The sequence below is a fragment of the Hyperoodon ampullatus genome (genome assembly GCF_949752795.1).
Source record: "Hyperoodon ampullatus genome assembly, chromosome: 7".
Taxonomy (NCBI): domain Eukaryota; kingdom Metazoa; phylum Chordata; class Mammalia; order Artiodactyla; family Ziphiidae; genus Hyperoodon; species Hyperoodon ampullatus.
Window position 1 is genome coordinate 49,045,539 of NC_136920.1, and position 22,385 is coordinate 49,067,923.

At 39.0% G+C, this 22,385-nt stretch overlaps 1 protein-coding gene across 10 annotated transcripts in view; it reads left to right on the forward strand.

The window, feature by feature from the left end:
* The window catches only part of DLG2 (discs large MAGUK scaffold protein 2), a gene marked incomplete at its 5' end in the record, with an annotated part of 2,112,028 nt that overhangs the window by 1,165,066 nt on the left and 924,577 nt on the right, over positions 1-22,385 (forward strand). The window contains one exon of one of the 10 annotated variants that reach the window (XM_079707354.1): positions 2,745-2,822. The exons of the other annotated variants lie outside the window; for them this stretch is intronic. Within the exon in view, the coding sequence (XP_079563480.1) occupies positions 2,745-2,822 (78 nt within the window). Of the gene's footprint in view, positions 1-2,744; positions 2,823-22,385 lie in introns of those variants that run through there. 10 annotated transcript variants of the gene reach the window in all.

The following is a 22,385-nucleotide window of genomic DNA, read 5'->3' on the forward strand; positions in this document are numbered from 1 at the left end:
ACAAATGACCTATTCCACACTGCCCTTTCTATCTCCAAATGCCTATTTAAGGAATAATAGTTATTACTCCTATCTTTAAAGTTAAATCTCAGCTGGTAGGCCCAATTTATTTTCTTAAGAACTCCATCCTATAAAAGTTTATAAAGCCTCTGGGTCAGGTGTGTGAAGAAGGTCATTAAGGGTTCAATATAACAGCAAAAACAACCAACAAAATGATCAAGCATCAAAGATCTTGCCAAGTGCCAGTTTTAGTGACTTAAGAAACCTTAACTTACGAAGAAAGTGCAAAAATTGTTTTATGATCTGGCAGTCTCATCAGAGTAAATTAACATTCTTTGATTTCCTCTATGATATCAGTGATATGAAAGCTCGGTATTTTTTTCTCACTTCTTTATTGTTGGATTCCATCTTAAAATATTAAAAATGGAAATTTCTACTCAATATAGGGACGATTGCTCCCCCTCCCCTTTTCATCGACTTTATTCTGTTAACTGAACAGTCTTTTAACTAAATCACAGTTTAGACAAACGCATATGCAGGAATAGTGAATTCCTTTAACATCACAGCAATATTGGGGTAAGCTGTGGTCCTACCGAGTAGCTCTTTGAAAGCTAAGCAGGAGTTGTCCTTTATTTATTTGTTGGATTTCTGTGGCACTTTTTTTTCCCAAAGAGTACAAGGTGTGATGTGGTGAATTTTGCACAAGGGCTGTCTAAGAGTGTCAAAAGGAAATTAAAGGAAAGTAGAGTGCATAGGAAATGAGAACACAGAGCAAAAGTAACAGCTAATGGCAAAACCAAACCCCAGGTGGCAGTTAGGCATGTTGAAGAAGGTAGAAGAATCTGGGCTGCCCCAAGGGTACCACTGTTGGCTTTTCAGAACACTGAGTCATTTTACCAGAGCCTGTGCCCCACGGTGAGCACTAGACATTTCTGTTCAATACTCACATGGAGACCCATAGACTAGGAATCAGAATCGTAGACTTACAGGGCAGGAAGGGGCCTAAAAAATCTTCTGTCCAATTCTCTTATCTTACAGATGAGGCAAATCAAGCTCAGAGAAAACAAGGAAACAATTTCGAAACAAAGCCAGGGTTTGAACCCAGATTATTCATTTATTCAGCAAACATACATTGAATGCATTGTGTTCAACACTGTTCTAGGTACCTGGGTTACTTTAGTGAGTAACATGGACATGGGTCCTGATCCCACACTGCCTTGTTCTACCTCCGATTGCTTATGAGGATATTCAGTGTACTTTATAAAATGGCATTCTGTTCAATGGAGACCCAACACTCTTTGGGGGTAAACCTCAAGTGACTTAGAGTGAGAGAAGGGAATTCTTTTCCAATTTTCTGTAAGCGTGTTGACATTCTTTGGTCAACAGATGCTCCCTAGGGCAAGTCTTTCAGATCAACTGGAAAACATTTACTGGATTGAGTCTCATTTGTGGATCAGTGGATGGAAGGTTTTCCTTGCTGAGATGAGCAGTTTATTTTTTTGTCCTCTAGTAGGATGGGCAAAGGCTTAGACATTATCTCTCGCTGGAGGAAACACTTGTCTCTTAAAATTGACTTTACCTTTAAAATGCTTCATATAATAGTCTAAACCCTAGTAAGGTAATTGAAATTGGAAGCACCTGGTGGTAGAATCAAATGTGAGAATTCTTCAAAGGAGAATGGTTTAAGAGTTGCCATAAATCTACCTTCTCAAAAGTGATATTACAATCCTCCATTTAACACTGGCTATCACTACAAGAAAACTCCCTTGTTAAAAGAAAAGGGAGTAAATTCTTCTATTTTGATTTGAAGGTAGATTTAAGCCCCTCTCCCTTACTCAGTCTTCAGGCAGTAAACCTGTGCTTATAAAAGCAGCCCAGGTTGCTTTAAGGGTGGAACCAATGAGTTTAAAAGCCGAGGACCTTCACTCCGGCATTAGGGGATACATTTCATCCTGTTCACTTCGCCCTTTGTCCCGGGCCATCCTGCAAAGAAATAAAGTGTTATTCTTGCAAACTGTGGGTAAGACTAGCTGATGAGCACAGGTAGGATTTTCCCTGGACCAAACGGAGTTGAGGAGGGGGCAAAGGAAGGACACTTCTGTTTCCAGCCACCCTAACAGTCCGATCTTCTCGGAGGATCAGAGCGTGCTTCAGGCTCCGGAGACACCTGTTTGTGCCCGCAGGGCCAAGTCCGTGGTGACCCTACCTCTCCTCCGTGCCTGGCAGCTCCTGTATTGGCTGATTTACCTGCGAGGCTGTGTGTGGATCTGTCTTTCCGCGGCCACTGCCGCCAGCACGTAGTGTTAAGGCAGAGGGAAGCCAAGCGAGCAAGGCAACTGCCGGAGCCCAGAGCGGGAGGTGAGCCACCTCCCGGAGGAGTTGACTGCGGCTTCCCTTCCTCCTGACACGCATGGAGTTTGGTGGTGACGGAACCGAAGAACTGCAGACAGATACTTAGCCGCCTGGATGTGTGTGCGCTGGCTGGGAAGGCAGCGCCCGCCCGCCTGACCCGGACCTCCTGTTGGCAGGATGTAAATATACCTGCGGACTGGCCAAACAGGACTGCCCTTCCCCCCAGCCCCTTCCCTCCTCCCACCCTCTCCCTCGGCTAACCAGCATGAGAGGAACTGAGAAAGCAACAGCCTGCAAGTGACAGCTCCAGACCGATTCCGCTTGTCTCTGAGCCGAGGTGGGAAGTTGATTGTGCAGCAGCTTCATTGCGAATTCCTTCCATTGGCATCGCTATGTTTGCCTCTATCTGGTATGCCAAGAAGCTGGGTCGCAGGTTCGTGCACAACGCCAGGAAGGCGAAATCTGAAAAGGTAAGGAATGAGTGGGGATGATTACCTTTTCGATTTGCCAACTGCCTGCTCTGGACTGCTGGTCTGACTGAATACAGACGCAGGCTTTTTTAGCTTGGGATGCGAACTTGCCTCTCGCTGGGAATGTAGTCCATGCCACTTGCAGAAGGGGGAACTCTTGGAGCCTGGCTACTTGGGAGAGAGGCCTGGGGCGGTCAAGCAGAGTCATTAGCTGTTCAAACAAAATATTTGGTGAAATCATCAATTGATAGTGTCTCAACAGAGGCGTAATATTCCTTTAAATGGCACAGGGTGAAAGCAATTGAGCAGCTGAAATCTTTGCTTCTTCAGGGAGCTCTCTAGTAAACTTGTTGCTACACTGGATTATTTTTATTACTAAAATCTTTGGTTCTGAAGGGGGCATTATAAATCCCTGAGCCTTCCTCCAGCACTTGTGTCCTAGTGTGTGTCCTAGGAGCACATATTTGGGACTCTCAGTAACATTGACCAGACTCCACAGGGGTGCTTGATATCTTCTCAAATCAACAAAGCCATCACTTCAAAAGTGTTTACAATAAGCAAGAATTCTATTTATAATCGGATAGTCCTGGCCATTTAGAGAATGGCTTTGTATTTCTTTTATTCAGCATGACTGGTTGTTTCCAGAGAACCTCTATGTAGATTTACCTCATTAGTTTTCTTTCTCTAAGAAATGAAAAAGGCCTGTAAGTCCTAAGCTGCATAACAAGCTTGCGTCTCTAATTTGCCTTATGCTTTCAGAGGCACTGGCCAAACTGCCATATTTAGGAAATCGGTATCCAATTTGTTAGGTGATGGGGAAACTTCCAAAGAAAACAATATTTTATGAAACTGAGATTTTCCATATTATTTTGAGGATGTGGTCTTTGGTCAAGCATCCTGTCTTAGAGCTTAGACCTACTCTTGAGATGGACCCAGAGGAGGCTTTCCTGGCATGTGGCACAGTCCTTGCTCTCAACTGCAAAGATTCCTTCACTTTAACTTGCTATTTATTCCTTCAGAGTGGGAATGTTGATAAAATGGACAAGAATCCAGTGATAAACCAAGATGATTGTAGTGTGAAAAGAGAAAAAAAGCTTCACTGGAGTTCTGACATTAGGGTTGTAACCTTTCAGAATGTCTAGATCTGAGGATTGTAGAATGTTGACAGACTTGTTATTTAATGGCACTTTTGCTGGAGGAGGAGTAGAGGGGGGCAAGGGTGGGGAAGAATGGATTTCTTTCCTTTTCCATATATCGCAGGTGAAACAATTACAAACCTAATTATCATATACCAACACCATATATCATGAACAGCTGGGTTTTGAGGGTTTTGCTTTGTGTTGTTTTGTTCTGCTTTAAGGAAAGAGACTTGAAAGTGGGTCTTTCATTGGAGCAAATATTTTGAAAAAGTGCCTTCTTATGAAAATTATAGGTTGTATGGATGAGGGGACTGTCAGGGACCACAAATGGCTCTGAAAGCCATTGGAAGATAATGCCTTATGACAAATTAGTATGCAAAGAAAAGTAGAATCTCCCAGTGACACTTAATTCAGGCTTGGGCCTGAATGTGGAGAACACCAGCTCTATGAAATTCAGTGTACAGAACCTAAAAGGATGTTAATCAAGGAACTAACACGGGCTTCTGCTTCTTGAGTGTGGGAAGAAGCTAGTAAGGGGCCTTCAGTATCTCCATTTCATTTCTGTAATGGCCATTGCCTGGAACAAGCAAGAAGAAACCAAATGTGGGGTTAAGGGTTTTTAATACTTTTTATTACTCAGAGATAATACTTTATTTGTGTTACTCAGAGAGTAAGGAAATCAACATTAGAGAACTGAAGTTTTGCTCCCTGAGTGATAAAGACTAAAGGAAAAATTATTAACTCTAATGCCCTTGCGTTAGCCAGAGGAACTAAGGAGTTAATTTTGAACACTAAATGACGATAACTAACATGAAAATAGCGTCTCGGTTTTTTTCTTTTTTTTTTCCATAGACTTTGTATTCACAGCGTTTCTGGAATAAATTAAAAGGTGTGCTGCCTTGAACAATGAACAACAAGGCCCTCAGTCTGTGCTTAGCGAAGGGAAATAGTTTATTTATTCTGAGTACCTCATTTTGTCATATGGCTTATTTAAAGCCAGCTCTGTGAATTTTAATATTTGTCTAATGAGTACAGTAATATACTTCAACCGAGAAGGCAGTTAACAAATGATACTGCAAGCTGGATAAATTCCTATAATGTATTACTGTAACAGCAGAGGTCATATAAGTGTACACAGGAAGGGGGATGTAAGGTGCTGCTGACTCTATGTTGTCATGCTTTATTATAAAAAGAAGGAAGATGTATGAAGCAAGATTATTGTTGAGTTTTATTTAGAAAATGACTGGTATACTTAAGTGTGAAAGAACTCTTGATAGCTTCAGAGCAGATTTTAGCATTTGGGGGGTATAAATCTGTATCAGAGACAGTGACTGTGATTTTGTTTTAGTACCTTCTATAAATTTGGGCTTCTTTTTGCTATAGGTAGCAAAGTTTATTTTCTCCTATTCTAATTTAAAATAACCTACACCCATCATAGCCCATCAGGCCTACTTTAACATTCAGGTGTGGTTGGGGAAGTATATTCCTCAAGGCTGGGGTTAATTGAAAAGCAATTGGGAATGTGCAAGCCTAAATGCCATCCCTAAACATGCAGTATACCTTATTCATGGTTGCCTGGCCTACTGTTTTACCTCATCTAATGCCAATAGAATTAAATAGCAGCATGGAATGTAGTAATAATAATAATGATAAAACAATCACTACAGTAACAATATTAATGATAGTCCCTGTTCGTGCACACATAATGCTTTAGACCATAGGGTTTCACTTAATCCTCTAAGGTAGAAATTGTTTTTCTTGAGTCCTAGAGAGAAGAGTAACTAGCCCAAGGTCACAGAGTTAGTAGTAAGTATTAATGCTAGGATTGGAAACTGAGTTTATCCAAGCTATTCTAAAAATGACTCTGAGTCTCTAGCCCTCTCTTCCATCCACCTATCATTCACCTGTCTTAATAAGTCATGAGGCTTACCGAATCAAAGTTACTGATGGTGTAACTCAACCCCCTTATTTCAGATAAGACTGTACCTAAGTTATCTTAAATAGACAGTTGTCTGTCCTGTTATGAAGACTTTACACTCTTTGTCCCCTTTAAATAAGTGTCTCAAGCTATCATCTTGGCACCTATTATTCCTTTTAACTAGCTAGTAATTGTTATATCATAATAACCTAAACAATGGCATTTGTATTCATTACTTATCCTATAAAAACCAAAGGTGTCTTTCACCAAAAAAAAAAAAAAAAAAAAAAAACCCTAAATGCTTGGCAATTGTAGTTGCACTCTCTTTTTAGAGTAAGTCAAAGATGTTAGCTGATTCATGTTGTCATTGTTCTAAAAAAGAAAAAGCTCTTAGCTATTCTTTCATTAAAAAGACAGTATGTGCATACTAACAAATTCTGTGAATGAAATTATTTTAAATGTGATGCTATGAAATCAAGACTGGCTGGAATAGAATACCTTCTATTGCCTGGCTGCAATAGAATACCTTCATTCAAATAATTTTTTTGACCCTGTGTTCTTTATTCAGAAGTTAGTGTCTTACTTGTTTGCCACATTTCAACTTAAATTGCTCAATTTAATCAGTCTCTAGATTGTATTACTGTAAAAGGGCAGCTTTAAGATAAATTGAACTGCAATTTCTGGTGACATAATCATATGCAAGAGTATAAAACACTTGAAGTTGTGAACCTTCACTTCTGCATCAGCTTCTTTCATTTGTTTTTAATTTTTATATTTATTTATTTTGACTTTAAGCATGTACCATGAAAGTAGATGCATGATGCATTTAGAAAAGACTGGCATCAGTATCCATCATCTAACAGACACAACTGTGGATGAGCTTGGCTGTGATATATATTCTATGAGTGATGTAACTGAGCACAAATATTCTGACATTAGGCAATATTCACCTTGGAGAATTCTTTAAGAACCAACACACTGGTTCTACCCTCCTCCCCATCTACACCAAACACATTAATTCAACGTAAACCATCATAAGGGGAAATTTAGTAATGTATCTGCTGGCAGTATGGACAACAAAAGAGAATACTGTCCTGGGTGATCCTGGTAGAGCATAAAGAGCCTTGGGCTTCAAGTGAGGACTTGGAGGGAATTATAATCCTGTTCTTTGCTATTTAGCCTGAAGCCAGTCATATGCCTTCTCTAGGCCTCAGTTTTCTCTTTGTCAAATAGAAGTAACACCTATACTTCAGTAGAACCCCAGTGTCTCAGGATACACTCCAAACCGCTTACCACATCTACATGGCCCATCATGATATGGCCTCTGCTTTTCTCTCTGCTCTAAATCAGCATTCTGAACTATTTTCAAATTCCTGAATGTCCCATGCTTTTTCTAGCTTCTAGGATTTTGCTTATCCTGTTGGGCTGACTACTAAACCACAGCCTAGCCATACCCCTAGCTCTAAACTTAGGGGACAATAGCATCACTAGAAAACCTTCCCTGGCCCCTACAAGCCCAGGATGGGTCTTCCATCAGCTCCCACAGCAGCTTGTATGTCAGTTGTAATCATCTTTGTTTCTCATTTCTCATTAGAATGTGGAATCTGTGAAATGAAGGACTATTCAGTCTTTTTCACCATATCTCTGGGGCCTAAAAGAATGCCTGGAATATGGTTGTCTCTCATATCCTATTTCATCAACTCTAGGTTGTCATCAGTTGCAAGATGCACCATCTTTTCATGTGTGACAAAGAAAAGTAAAGATTGTCAATGGAACTATATCATCAACTGTAAGGTTGCATTGATTTCAGAGATGTTAAAATGTGAAAAAAAAAAGTTTATTTTTAGAATCAATGAAGTATGGCATAGCTGAAAGAATGAATAATGAATGGGTTTATTTTGAGGATTACATAAGTTAATATAAATAAAATGTTTAAAGGTTACACTTGCTTTCAAATCACTTTTATTTCTTTGCAAATCATAATAATAGTTTGCATAGGAAAATATAATAGACAACCCTAAAATATATCATACATTTTGCCCTGTGCTGATCAGACTCAACCAGCATTACATATGCTATTCTGGATTTAGGAAGGTAAATAGATAGAGGGAAAATGAAAATGAAGGTTATAGAAGAAATTGCTTAAAAGCCATAATCAAACTGGAGCCATTTAGGTTGCAAAAGAGAAACCTTTAAGAAGGCTTCTGGCTTCTCAGTATATACTTATATGTCTAAATAACAACAACAATGATAGTTAACTTCTGTTGAATTCTTTCTATGAACTGAGAACTGTGCTTATACAAGGATCTAGTGAGATCATTACTATTATTATTAATTTTTAGAACAAAAACACATCACCGGTAGGTGACTGGGATTAGACTGGGTGGCTGACTATAGAGCTTAAGCTCTTAATCAATAAGGAATACTCTGTATGTACACACACATACATACAGAGTACTGCATATTACATAACATACTGTATACATACGTTTACAGTGACCTAGATATCAAGTTTATTTTTCCCTATGAAAGATAAATGTAAAAAGTGAATTTAAATGTAAAATCTGCAATTGAGCATAGGCATAAGAAGAAATGTCCTGATGTTGAAGATTCTCCAATCCTCAGTGAATGATAGAATCTTCCTATGTCTATTTTTGCCTCATGGTAGATTGAAGAGTAGCCTGACCTGGAGAGAGGGATGGACAGATTGTCCTCTCAGGTCTCTTTCTCAGAGCGTCTGAGTCTTTGAGAGCTCATCAGTCGTGAGCAGCAACATGACTCAGCACCAGTGTCTGTCTAGCTGTGGTGAAAGAGAGGACAGGTGTTTGTCCACACTAAATGCAGCCCTTCAGTTCTCCCCTGTCACCTGGCACGTGAATCAAGTAGCAAAATGGACAGTAGCACCTGTTCTGAGGTCCCAACGCAGCTGCCCACCTTGGAAGAGCTCAAGGACAGCTGTTAGCAGGACAGGGAGGGAGACAGAAGGAAAGGACAGGGTCAGAGAAATGGCTAAAATAAAGGAGGGGGAGAGCCAGCTGGAGAGAAAGATAACAGGTCACAAAACCACTGTAAAATTGTTATTGATAATAGTAATGCCTATTTATTGAGCAGTTTACTCAAGCACTATGACATGCACTTTGCATGTATCATCTCATTTAATCCGCGCTACAACCATCTAAGATAATCTTGTTATTAGCCCCCATTTTACGATGAAGAAACTGAGGTGTAAGATGTTACAGATTTTGCCCAAGATCATAAGTAGTGGAACCAGCACTCAGGGCTAGGTCTGGTTGAATCCAGAGCCTGTCACCGTAACCACTCAGACCCTGTACGTTTTAAACCGTTCTTGGATCGGGTGAGATAGTGATGTGGAGAAAGGATCGACCAACACAACAGCCATCTTCTCATCTGCCTGTGCTTCATCTCTGTTGAGTAACTATGCGGCTAGACAGAAGACCTGATTTTTTACTGGAGGGTCCTCCAGGAACCAGATATCCAGATAGTCTACCTTCAGTCCAGTTTACAGAATTTTAGTTGTAAATTGTTTTTGTTTGTTTGTTTTGATTTGTTTTACCCTCAATATACCTTTAGAATGGTCTTCCTCTACCTGGTATTATTCAGTGGTATTTATTACATGAGGGATGGAGATGTAAGGAAAACTCTCCCATCCAGCAATAGTAGCTCAACCATGATGATCATTGTAGAGATAAATTTAATAATCAAATAATGTACACATCTTATTTGCATATGTATTATGTTTATGGAGTTAATGGAGAAACCATCTCACTTTAAATCATGCCTTGTAGTATTCACTAATAATTTCATTTTAGGTAGTCTTATTTCCCCAAATAAATTATTAAATTGCTAATTAAATTATTAAATCATTATAAATTCTGTCCTACTCAGGATACCTAGTACACAGTAGGCTCTAAATAAACCCTGGTTAAATTATTGACTTGGATGGAGGACTCAGCTGCACAGGAACAAGACTGAATTAGGGGTCAGTAGACCTGTATGTTAACTGGCCCTGTCCCAACCATCTGTGCCACCTTGGCTAATGTCTCTTAATCTCTCAGGGCCTGAGTTCTTCATCTGCAGCCAGACTCCTTCCAACTCTAACTTTCTTTGAATTCTAATTCTGATTTGCTATAAGACTGCAGAGTCCTTAAAGGAAAGGGTTTGATCTCATTCGTCTTCGTACTCCCAGGACCTACCACAATGCCCAGCACTAAACAAAACTAATAAAATTTATGTCAAATGAATGTATACAAGAGGCCTAGGATGTCTTTAACCATTAGCAATAAGAATATAATGGAGAATCTACCTAATTTCAAGGTGGGAGCCAAGTAAGAGATACTCAGGACTTTTCTTTCTTTACTGCCTTGTAAAGAAAAGGGAATATGAGGCATTTTATAGCACTGGGGCTGAAGGCTCTCACCCCTTCCTTTTCCACTCTCCATGCCACAAACACTGGAGTGAAACCAGCAGAATACCAGAGTCCTCTTCAACCACCAGCAATGATATGTCAAACTGTAAGATTTTCCAGCTGCTTTGTCCCACATGCCAAAAGATTACAGGTTTACGTTTGAGCATGAAATATTTATTTCTTGTACTTTCTTAATCTGAAAACTCTAGTTACATAGAAAATCCTCACCTCATTTGCTGTGGACTGAATTGTGCCTTCCCCATTCATATTTTAGAGCCCTAACCCCCAGTGTGATTGTGGAGATGTGGAGAAAAGGCTTTTAGGAGATAATTAAGGTTAAATGAGATTATAATAGTGAGGTCTTAATCTAATAGAATTAGTGGCCTTAAAAGAGGAAAGAGATCTCTCTCTCTCTCTCTCTGTCTCTCTCTCTCTGCCATGTGAGGACATAGCAAAATGTTGGCCATCCACAAGGCAGAAAGAGCTCTCTTACCAGAAATCAAACCCTGCCAGACCTTGATCTTGAATGTCCCATCCTCCAGAATTGTGAGGAAGTGTACTTCTGTTGTTTAAGCCACCCAGTCTATGGTATTTTGTTATGGCAGCCTGAGCAGACTAATATACCATGATGCCATGATGGCCTTATATGGTGATGTTCAATGATTTTCTAGTGCCCAGGGTCAAGGTCTCATTGCTAGGGAGAAATATGTAACCAGTTGAGTGTCCTTTTTAATCCAAAGCATGTAAATTCTAATAAATGCACAGCCTCTGCAGTGTCAATATCTTCTAGGAAGGGTTATTAAAATTAGTAATATAGTAGGAAAAAGGTGACGATGTAGAAGGCAAAGGGAATGAATGAGCTGCTTTTAGAGGATCACTGTGCTTGTCTTCATATTCTGTGGTCTAACCAAGAAAGCAACATATTTTATCAGATTTACTAACTGTTCAACCAACAAATTTGATAAAATATGAAAATAAAGTAAAACTCATCAAATACTATCCTTCCTTTCTACATCTCCTTGTTGCTCTAGGTTACTCTGACTTATAAACAGAATTGGTTTGCTTTTCATACCATCAACTCCACAGTTCCTCAATATGGGAGAATGTCTCTACTATGAGGAGGGCTTCTGACTTTTCACCAGAGTTTACAGCAAGGTATGATGAAAGGGATACTGTCCAGGTTAGGAAGTCAGTGTCCATGGTGTTCATGACCGTAGCACTATCTAACTATGTTATTTCACATGAGAAGTTTTGGTGAATCCCTAGCACAGGAAGGGTGGAAACTGATGTCCTGTGGGAGAGGAAAAATTGTGTTGGAGGTGGGAGATTTGGAGGGGGTTGTACTCGGGAAGGTATAAGAGAATAAGAAAAATATATTTATTCTTCTCTGAACACCATCCTGACCTAGGACTTATTTTCATTGTTTTCTAAGCTCTTTGGATAGGGTCTTTGTCATCTTGATTGACCCCTTTCCTTCATACATTTTGTGAATCCTTTTGTTGGCACATCCACGAACAACGGGATGCAGTGAAAGACTACAGACTCAAGTTTGAGTTTGACTCAACACCTCACTGATTGGGCGACCTTGAGCAAATGAATGAATCTTTTTAATTATTAGTGTTCTCATACATTAAAAATAGTGATAACCATCCTTGCATGGTTTTCTGATTCAATTAAAAACTGCATGTAAAGTATCTGGTCCATTGTGAAACACTTGATGTTTCCTTCCCTCCCTCCTCCCTCCCTTGCTTCCTTCCCTTCCTTCCTTTCGTCCTTCGTTCCTCCTTCCCTTCTCTCCTCCCTCCTTCCCTTCCTCTCTCTCCTTTCCTTCCTTCCATTCATTTTAATACTCCGCATAGTTCCAGAAAGGATGCAAAGCAACTTTTGATATCTTCTTCATTAATGATTCCTTTTACTCTACTACTTCCTTTCAGAATGGACTTGCCCTCCCATCCTGGTTTTATAGAGTGAGGAGATTATATCTCTGCTGCTAATTAAAGGGGGAAAAATTACTGAGAACATTTTAAGTAAAAATTGTCAGTACGCTGACTATGAGGAAATTCTAGATTTTCATTTGCTTTTTAATACATGAATACTAGGTCATCCTTATAAAAAGCACATTCTCTGTTTGATGAATGTCAATCAAGGCATATTACTTCTCATTTGAAATGAAGGGATATGTATGGAATGACTCAAGGTACTCATTTCCCAGCTGGTGACTGCATCACATCAACTTTATAGTTTGATTTCAGGTCTTGGGGGAAAAAGGGGAGAGGAAGAGCTTCATGCAGTGTTACACTGAATTTCATAACCTGAATGAACCTTCCTTTCATAAATGATAACTGTAACATTAATGACCACTTAATGAGTCCTTACTATGGGTGAGTCACTATTCTAAGATTTTACGTGTTCTAACTCACCTAACCCTCACAATGATCCTATAGGCTAAGTACTATTATATCCATATTTTTACAGATGAGGCACAAAAAGGTCAATTAATGTGCCCAGAGACACAAAATTAGCATGTTCTGGAACCAGGATATGAACCCAAGCACCCTGGATCTGAGTCTGCATTCTTAAGCACGGCGCCACGTTATTTCCCATGTCTTTCTGATGAGCAAACTGAGTCTCTAGGCAACATGAAGTTTGGGAAGTTTCTTGCCCAGTGTAAATCATTGGCAGCCAAACTTTTGAGACTTGAACTCAGATCTTCTGAATGCCAGTCTATCCCTTCTTCTGACAGGAGACCTAGTGACTCCACACACCATTGACATGAGTGCCCTTACGTTTATTTCCCATGATCAAATCTCAAGGAGTTTCAAGCATTACCCTTGTAGTCCGAGATAAACAGCCGCCGATAGGTTCCTTCCATTTCACCAAAAGTATTATCGGTTGTATTCATAATATTGGATGGTGGTATTAATAACCTATGGTGATATTTTCAGTAAATAACTGATCCAAATTCATCTTGACTTATGAGCCCTGCTTCCATTAAAAAAAAAAAAGTCATCCAACAGGGAGGCATTTGGAAAACAATTCCACACCAGTGGTTGCATTAATTGCTGCTTTAGATGTTCCTGCTGTGAATTGAATGGAGACACTTTGGATCTATTTCTTAGAAATAACCACCTTTATTACCTCAGCTCTAGGATGCACAGTTTTGAGATTTTTAGAGGAAAATATCTTCACTAATCTGTTTCTGTTTTCCGTTTTCATTCCATAAGTAATCCTTTTCATTGTTATCACCATTTTTAATGTTCTCAGATTTAATTTATGGAAGGTATGGGATGTTATAGGACATTTTTGCCTCTTGCTCTCTCAGCATACAGCATTCTGTTAACTCCCCAAGTGTAACATTTTGAATATCATGTTTAATTCAAATATGATCCATTATTTTATTAAAGTTGTATTTTTCCCCTTGCATATCTCTAGAATTTGCAAGAGCTTTATGGAAATAGTGTGATACACAAGTAGGAATTTCTTTTAGTATCCGTCATTTCTCCAGTATTTTGAGAAAAACAGGATGAAATGTAGCATAATGAAATGGTGCTTGTTGGCAGTTATGAACTACACTATGCCTTTTAGAAAACAAATTTGAATACATTTAAGATTAATTTATGCTTTTTCTCTCCTGGTTTCCTAAAATTCACCTATCTGGTTGTCCTCAAGAGATTCAAAGTCATATTTTTTCATGTCTCCAGATTGACCCCAGGTTGGCCCCAGAAGAATAAAATTCAAGTAAATGAGTTATCTGAGGCCTTTTAAGGCAATTAACAATTCACAATGCTTATTTGTCTCTTGGTATTGAACAAAGACTTACTTACACCTTACTATGACTGATACTATGCTGGGATTTATGAAGGATGCAGAAATGATCAAGCCATGGTCTCTATGCTGAGGAAGTTCAGGTATAGGTTTGGAAAAAATGAAATATATACAATTAAAACAAACTCTTAGGTCTGCTTTAGCAGTGTAAATAACACATTTATTTCTTCTGCCTTGCCAAACCCTGGGTGTTTTTTGCTGAATCATAGCATTCTAGAGATGTGGGATCTAGAATGTGCCTAGATTGTAAATCTATCTGTGCCTGATTGTAAACCACCTCATTCACAGAGCCCTGTTTTCCAAGATTAGAATAAAACACACCTGGTCTGATTATGCTCTTAGGTAGCACATGTGGACATGCATAGTGTCCTAGGGGAAAAAAAAATCTTAAAGAAACTCTTCTTATTTTTAATATTTATCTTAAGATATATTGGGACAGAAGCATGGAGTATTTAAGGACACAATTTCTGGATCCAGACTTCCTGGGTTCAAGTCCCAGCATTGCTACTAGCTGTGGGACTTTGAGCAAGTTATTTAAACTTGCTGTGCTTCAGTTTTCTCATCTATAAAGTAAGAGTAATAGGACCTCTCTCATAGGGTTGTTATGGGGACTGAGGAAATATTTGTGATGTAAAGGCATTACAATTAGGTGCTTTTAAATACATACTATGAGAGAGGTCATTTTTTTTAAAGAGATCTTTGGTTGAGTGCAGTTCTGTGGAACCTTTCAAATGAGTAGCCAATTCTTCCATCCCATGTTCAGACTTGCAGTACAGCCACTTTGAACTGCTTCATAATCACGTGCTCCACAACATCAGCACAGATGGGCAAGCAAAGCACTGCCCCAGTACAACAACCCTGAGCTTTACTGAGCTTTTGGAAGGTGACTCTTATCTGCAGCCCTAATGTAAGCAGTTGATCTCACCAGAGATGCTAGGATTACTGCCATTTGGTTGTTGAGTCATTAATTTGAAAAACATCTACCCAAGAGTGTCTGCCTTGATATCTACCCAAGAGAACATCCTCCGAGGATGTAGGGCAAAGGCCTCTAATTAGTATAATGAACTTCTGTCTTCCCAAAGCACCAGCTCTGCTTTTGGAAAGGAATCAACATCCGTCATCACTATTTGTTGCTCAGTGATATAGATACTTCCATGTGTTTCTGTGCTCTTAGGAGCTGTTCAACGGATATGAGAACATTCAAATACTGGAGACAGCTTACTTTTTATTTCTAATTAACATTTTATGTTCTAGAATATGTGTTGCCTCTTTTTCCGTATCCTACCTATTTCTAATTCATACAATGTTATCGCTGATTAAGCAATAGCATGTCTTTCTGAAATAGAACTATTTTCTTTAAAGAAACTGAACATTAACTTTGAGTACTTGACAGAAAAAATGTTTAACAATCCATAAATTTATTCATCTGATATGTGCCTTACAATATGCCAGGAAGCTGGGGTGTGATGGTGAATACAGCCTATTCAGTACTCAAGGAATACATTGTGTAGTCGATGCGGAAGACAATACTCCAACTTGAGTGTAGTCTATTTTTGATAGTCTATTTGTCTATTGTGACAAAATATACATAACATGAAATTTACCATTTTAACCACTTTTAAGTTTACAGTTTGTGCCATTAAGTACATTTACAATGTTGTGCAACTATCACCACTATCCATTTCCAGAACTTCTATCATCCCAAACAGAAACTCTCTACCCATCCTGATAGTCTAAATGTAAAAACTTTCAGACTTTCCCTATTTGACCTTCCTAAAAATCTACTGATTAATTGAAAATAGTTCCATTTACCTGTCAAGGCTATTCTAAGAATGTTTCAGAGATACTTACAAGTGTCTGAACTTCCATTATTTCTTTGATAAGATTTTATAACATTTGAAGTAATGATATTAAGCATTTTGTTACAAGTAATGTAATTTAGCTGAGTACCTTTAGCTTTACTAAGATTAGCAATTAAATATTTAGCTGTGTAGTAAATTAGCTATGCCACGTGATCATTGGAAAATGGGTGCTCCATTTACTGCAGCATAAATGTTTTACAAGGTATTGTAATGTAACTAGTAAATTAACAATAACAATTTAGGTTTCAGCTAATTAAAATCTTCCTTAGCATTTATTAACTTGAGAGTCTGAAGTAAAACAACTATGACAGTGATAATAACTGTTGCGATGGTTTAGCTGCACCAACCAAGGATAAAATAGGGAAAATAGAATATGTGTGACTAGTTGTAAAGATAAAAAGTCAGTTTCCAACTGTCTTCTTTATGAATTTTGATTGGCAAATCTAAACCAGGATTAAATATTCATTGGCGAGAGAGACTTTCTCGTCAACTTCATACCCTTATTCAGTCAAAACATTTTTAAATTTTTATTTATTTATTTTTTTTGTGTGGTACACGGGCCTCTTACTGTTGTGGCCTCTCCTGTTGCGGAGCACAGGCTCTGGACGTGCAGACTCTGCGGCCATGGCTCACGGGCCCAGATGCTCCGCGGCATGTGGGATCTTCCCAGACCGGGGCACGAACCCGTATCCCCTGCATCAGCAGGTGCACTCTCAACCACTGCGCCACCAGGGAAACCCCAGTCAAAACATTTTTAATGAGAATTGACACAATTGCAATAGCAAACAGTCAATTAAATAAATTTTAAAGAGCATAATGAATGTGCCCAGAATTGAGCTAAGTTACTGAAACAGCATAATCAGATATGAAGAACCCAGTTCACAATCATAGATTATTATGCCTAGAAGTTATTATAATACTAATAGCTAATAATAATAATATTAGTAATATATAACAAGACTTTTTGCAGATGAAGAAATTGAGGCCCAGAAATATTTGGCTTTACATATCCAATATTTGTCTTCATAACTCAGCTCAGTCATAACCTAAGGCTTTATTTCATATAATGGGAACTATATGTAAGGACAATGTGAAAACATGCCAAGGAAGATATGGCTGTGCATCATCACTCCATCTTTAGTTTATTTGGGAAAACACTGTGGTTTGGTTGAGGAAGCAACAGCTTTAGAGTCTGAAAGACCTGCACTTGAATCAGCTTTGCCTTTTACTACTAGCTGGCAAAGTTATTTAACTTCTCTGAGGCTCAGTTTTTCCATCTGTAAAATAGAGTTAAAAGTGGCAACTCACTAGCATAGCCGTGCTGTCGATAGTAGATGTTCAAAAGTCAATTTATTCACTCAAATAGTAATTGGAATTCTTAATAAATGCCTAATATATTCTCACTTAAGGATATAAAAATAAAATAGAAATAAACTACCAAAGTATCCTCCCCAAGTTCTCTGAAGAGTTCAGGCAAGTGAGGAAGAGAGTTATGTAAATAGACTACCATATAGCATGACAGCCAAAATTTATTCATCAAATTGTGCAATAAGAGAAATACTGTAGAATCAACTTGATTTGGAGGCATAAAGGGAGAAGCGGAGATGAATGAAGAGACCTCAGAGAGGGGAATGATGCTTAGGAAGAGTCTAACAGAATGAGAAGGATTTTGCCAAGCAGCTGGGGTGAGGGAAGTCATTCTGAGCAGAGAAAACAGCTTGAGCAAAGCACAGGTTCCTCAAAGAGCATAGCCTTTTCATGGAACAGCAGGAGGTTCATCGTGGCCTGAGCTCAGAGTGCACATGGGTGAGTGGGAAGAAGAGACTCTGGAAAGGTCGAATGGGGCCAGATGGTGAAAGGCTTGGCTTGCTAAGAAGTTTGTATTTTATTTGATGAGGGATGGATCACCAGTGTCACTGAAGGGTTTTAAGAAATGAGGATGGTAGGAGGGGGGCAAGATTGAGGGGGGAGCTGTAGTGGGGAAGGGAGGGAGAGGAGGGATGGAGAGAGAGGGAGGGAATCAGATTCAGACTTTAGGAAAACTGATCTAGTGGCAGTATGAAGAATATATTAGAGGTGAGCAAGAGTAGAGGCAAGGTGACACTTCAGGTGACTGTTGCAGTATTCTCAAACTTCAGCATGCATCAGAATCACCTGGAGGTCTTGTTAAACCACAGATTACTGAGCTCTATTCTCAGAGTTTGGGATTCAGTAGGTCTGGAATGAGGAACAAGAATTTGAATTCTTAACAAGACCCTATTCTGAGGATCACGTCCATAGCAATGATAAGGGGCTAACCAGCACCTGTACTGCAGCAGTGAAATAGAAGTTGTGAATGAAATTGTCAGAGGTTGTGAATGAAATTGTCAGGGCCTCATTGATTAGAAGTACCCTTATGATACATTTTTGCATGCTGAGATTTTGCTCGGCTAGTATTTCTTTGCCTGAGGCATTTGATAATGCTGGAGGGTATTAGGTGAAATAAAGTGCACCAGCTGTTGCCTACCAGGGTCAGAGTGTATCAAAGAAACCTGGGACCCTCAGTGAATGTTAATGCAGGAAACTGACCTTGGGAATTTCTTAAATTCCTTTCTTGTGGTGGTTGTTAAATGAAGAAGTCAATTCAGATTGCAGAGAAGGAATGTTTCCCTGGTCACAGGGCTGGTTATCTAAGGAGATGGGTCTCTGATGCAAGGCGCTGCTGCGGAAGAGACTTGCATTCTGATCCGTCCACATTCCCTGTGCTTTCAGCTGTATTATGGTCAAAGGGAAACAAATCTGGCTGTTTTTTTTTTTTTTTTAATTATTTATTTAATTTATTTACTTTTGGCTGCATTGAGTCTTCTTTGCTTCGCACGGGCTTTCTCTAGTTGCGGCGAGCGGGGGCTACTCTTCGTTGCAGTGCACAGGCTTCTCACTGCGGTGGCTTTTCTTGTAGCGGAGCACAGGCTCTAGGCATGCGGGCTTCAGTAGTTGTGGTTCTCGGGTTCTAGAGCACAGGCTCGGTAGTTGCGGCACACTGGCTTAGTTGCTCAGCGGCATGTGGGATCTTCCCGGACCAGGGCTCAAACCCGTGTCCCCTGCATTGGCAGGCAGATTCTTAACTACTGCGCCACCAGGGAAGCCCAATCTGGCTGTTTTTATGTTGTTACACTATTCCAATTTTTTAAGTAAGCATATACTTTAATAAGAAGGTTTGTATGATCCTTGACTCTTGGTCAGATAAGATTTTTGTTTATTTGGTGCATGTGTTTGTTTTTAATCCGAACATGATCTCTCTAATGATCTTTTATTGTAACCACGGTTTCTTTTTCTTATAGTCCCATTGTTGTTCTAGGGAAATGGGCTTCATCTGCTGACTGTAGGGAAAAGGTTTCAATTGACATCTTTAACTCTGGGTGGTTACCTCGGATTTCAAAGAGGCAGTTGATTCTTCCAGAATGTGAGGGTGTTGCCTGAAAGATCCAAGCATGCTGTGTGTAATAAGGTGGCTGGGGAAAAATTTTGTGCTCTTAATTAGGAATGAGATGAGGTAGTCTTCTGTCAGCAGGAGGCTCAGGACACAGGCCTGTAATTGCAATGAGTATAATGAGATTACCTCACACTTGAGACTTCGTGCTCACTAACAGGGGCTCAGAGCCTTCTCTGCAAACCTGCACTAGTGTGGAGTAGAGAGTGTTGTAGTGGGATGTTTTGAAGAGAGAATTGATTGTGTAATTTGGAGGAGTTTTTCCTTCCTCCTTCCTTCTGTGTGCATGTGTGTGTCCACAGTGGAGAAGAAGAGTATACAAATATTTGTGTGTCTCAATTATTGGGCTTCTAATGGAAGGGCTTTTGAGGGTTGTCTTGTATATGAGACAGTATATTCAGGATGCTCTAAATAATGTCCAGAGTAAACATATTGTACTTCTGCAAGCACTTAATGTGATTGCCTAATATTGCAGCTCATAAATATTTACTAAGATAAAGTATTATTACATTAGTTAGTGTAAATTTCTCCCAGGTATAGGGATAGATATTGACCAGATATTAAATGCAATGAGTGTTTTGAAAGCATATATAGAACTTTGAATGCATTTTAATTTCAAAATAAGAGCAGGTTTGAGTTAATTAAACCTAGGGATCTTATATGAGCCACCAATTAAGTAATCTCTCCCTCTCTCTGCCTCTGACTCCCTGTCACTTTTCCTGCTCTCTCTCTTTTCCCTCTTCTCCCCTCCCCCCCCCTTTTTTTTTTTACTTTATCATCCATTCACAAAACTGTGAGTACATGTTTACTAGGGAATGTGTAAGGCACTGTGACTGTACCAAGACTAATAAGACAGAATTTTTGCCTTCAAGGAGTTTACATTTTAATGTCAGAGGTAGACATGCCACTAATCCACCACAAAGCAGTTTGTATCTCCAGTTAAAAACCAAGAGTTTGGACATACCAAAGAAGAAACAAAGAATACCAGCAAGGCATAGACTATACTTTGCGGAGAATATTGAAAACAAAGTGATCATAAAGAACAAGGGGGATTCTAATAGGCAGAGGAAGGTAGGACAGCATTCCAGGGTGAGAAAACAGAGCAGAGAGCCAGGAGCATTTTAAGGAAACTGAGTGTATTTATTCTGGCTGGAGAGCTCGATATCAGAGAGGGTACTGAGAGTTGCATCTGGAAGGAAGGGTTGGGCCAGATTGGTGAAAGCCTTGCACATATAATAAGTAGCTAGAATCTAGTTCCATGAATAGAAGGAAAACATGGTATAATGAATTCAGAAACCACTTAGACAAAACAATACATTGTTTAATAATGGTTAAAAACACAGGCTGTACCAAGGTTTCAAAGCTAGGCTTTTGTTTATTGCTTAAGTTTGAGAAAGTTATTTAATGTCTCTGTGCCTCAATTCCCTCATCTTTAAAAATAATGATACCTCCTTCATGTGCTTGTTATAGAGACTAAGTTAAATGATGTATATAAAGCCCTTAGTATAGCACCCAGCTATAATTCTTAACCAGTATTGCTGTTTTTCTTTTTCTCCTCTTTTTCCTTTGTCACTTAAGCTAAAAGAATTGTAAGCCCCTATGTCTTCATAGAAGTAGACTAGAAAGTAGCAGACATTTTATTCAGGGTCTTTTTGAGCCTTATTATCTGCTAGGGCTTATGGAAAACACTGGTAACACAAAGATGAATAAGAGTCCAACAGGTAAATAAGGAATTGTACTACAATATGGTAGTGCTATAATGCAAATATTTTATAAAGTGTTTGGAGCATGAACAAATTGATACATTCTAAGAGCTGATAGTCAAAAGAACACATTCACATTATCTTACAATATAGTTATAAGAAACTTGGACATAACCCAACATATTAATGGACAATAAAGAATTTATATTTTGTGTAAACTAAAGGTCTAAATCAGGGTTGAGTGATACCCTAAATGTACAAGTGGAGTGAGGGCTAGGAAAATAGGAAGTCCATTCCCAAATGATACAGGGTGCAAAAAGAAATTCAATTTTATGAGTTTAATCTAGGAAAACTTCCTGGAGGAGGTGGATTTCTAATGCTGCTTAAAACCTGGCAAATGATATATTGACAGATAAGGTAAGAAAAACACATGTCATGACTTTATGAATTCTGGCACTGTTTTGAAGAAGGCAGAGGGTCCCAGTGAGAGGTGAAGAGGTGAGGAATATCTGTAAGACTGTATCTTAAAGAAGACCTGGAAAGACAAAGTTGGAGAGAAAATGGGCATGACTGGGACTGAGGCGTGTGTATGGCACCCTAGTGAATGGCTTTATACTCAAAGAAAGTAATACAGAGTCTGGATTTTCGAAGTGTCTTGGAAGGCAAATAAATGATTGTCCTGGAGAAGGGGGGGAAATGGTGATAATGGACCATCTATGGTAAGGAGAAGGCTGTGAGAGTTTGGGGAACTGATAGACTTCAGTTCACGGGAAAAAGGCAGGGACACTAGCATGTATTAAGCACTTGCTATGAACCAGGCATGATGCTAAATACTGTTTATATTTTATCTCATTTCATTCTCACATTAATTCTGCGGGGCAGATATATTTATCCTTATTTTATATGCAGGAAAACTGAGGATCAGATGAAACAACTGTATCAAGATCACACAATCAGTAAGTTAGAATTAAGAAATCCAACTAGAATATTTACAATCAGAAACTTTAAATTCAGTATTAAGACAAAACCACACCAATATCCTTCATCCATTCATTCATTCAGTAACTAATCATCCAGCCCTTACTGTGGGCAGGACACTGTGTCACTGTGTTTACCTTCTTGCTCTGCTAACTATTTAATCTTGGAAGAGCCACTATTCTGTGACTATTTTCTAAACTGTTAAATAGACTTGTGTGACGATTAAATTCTGAAATAATCTAA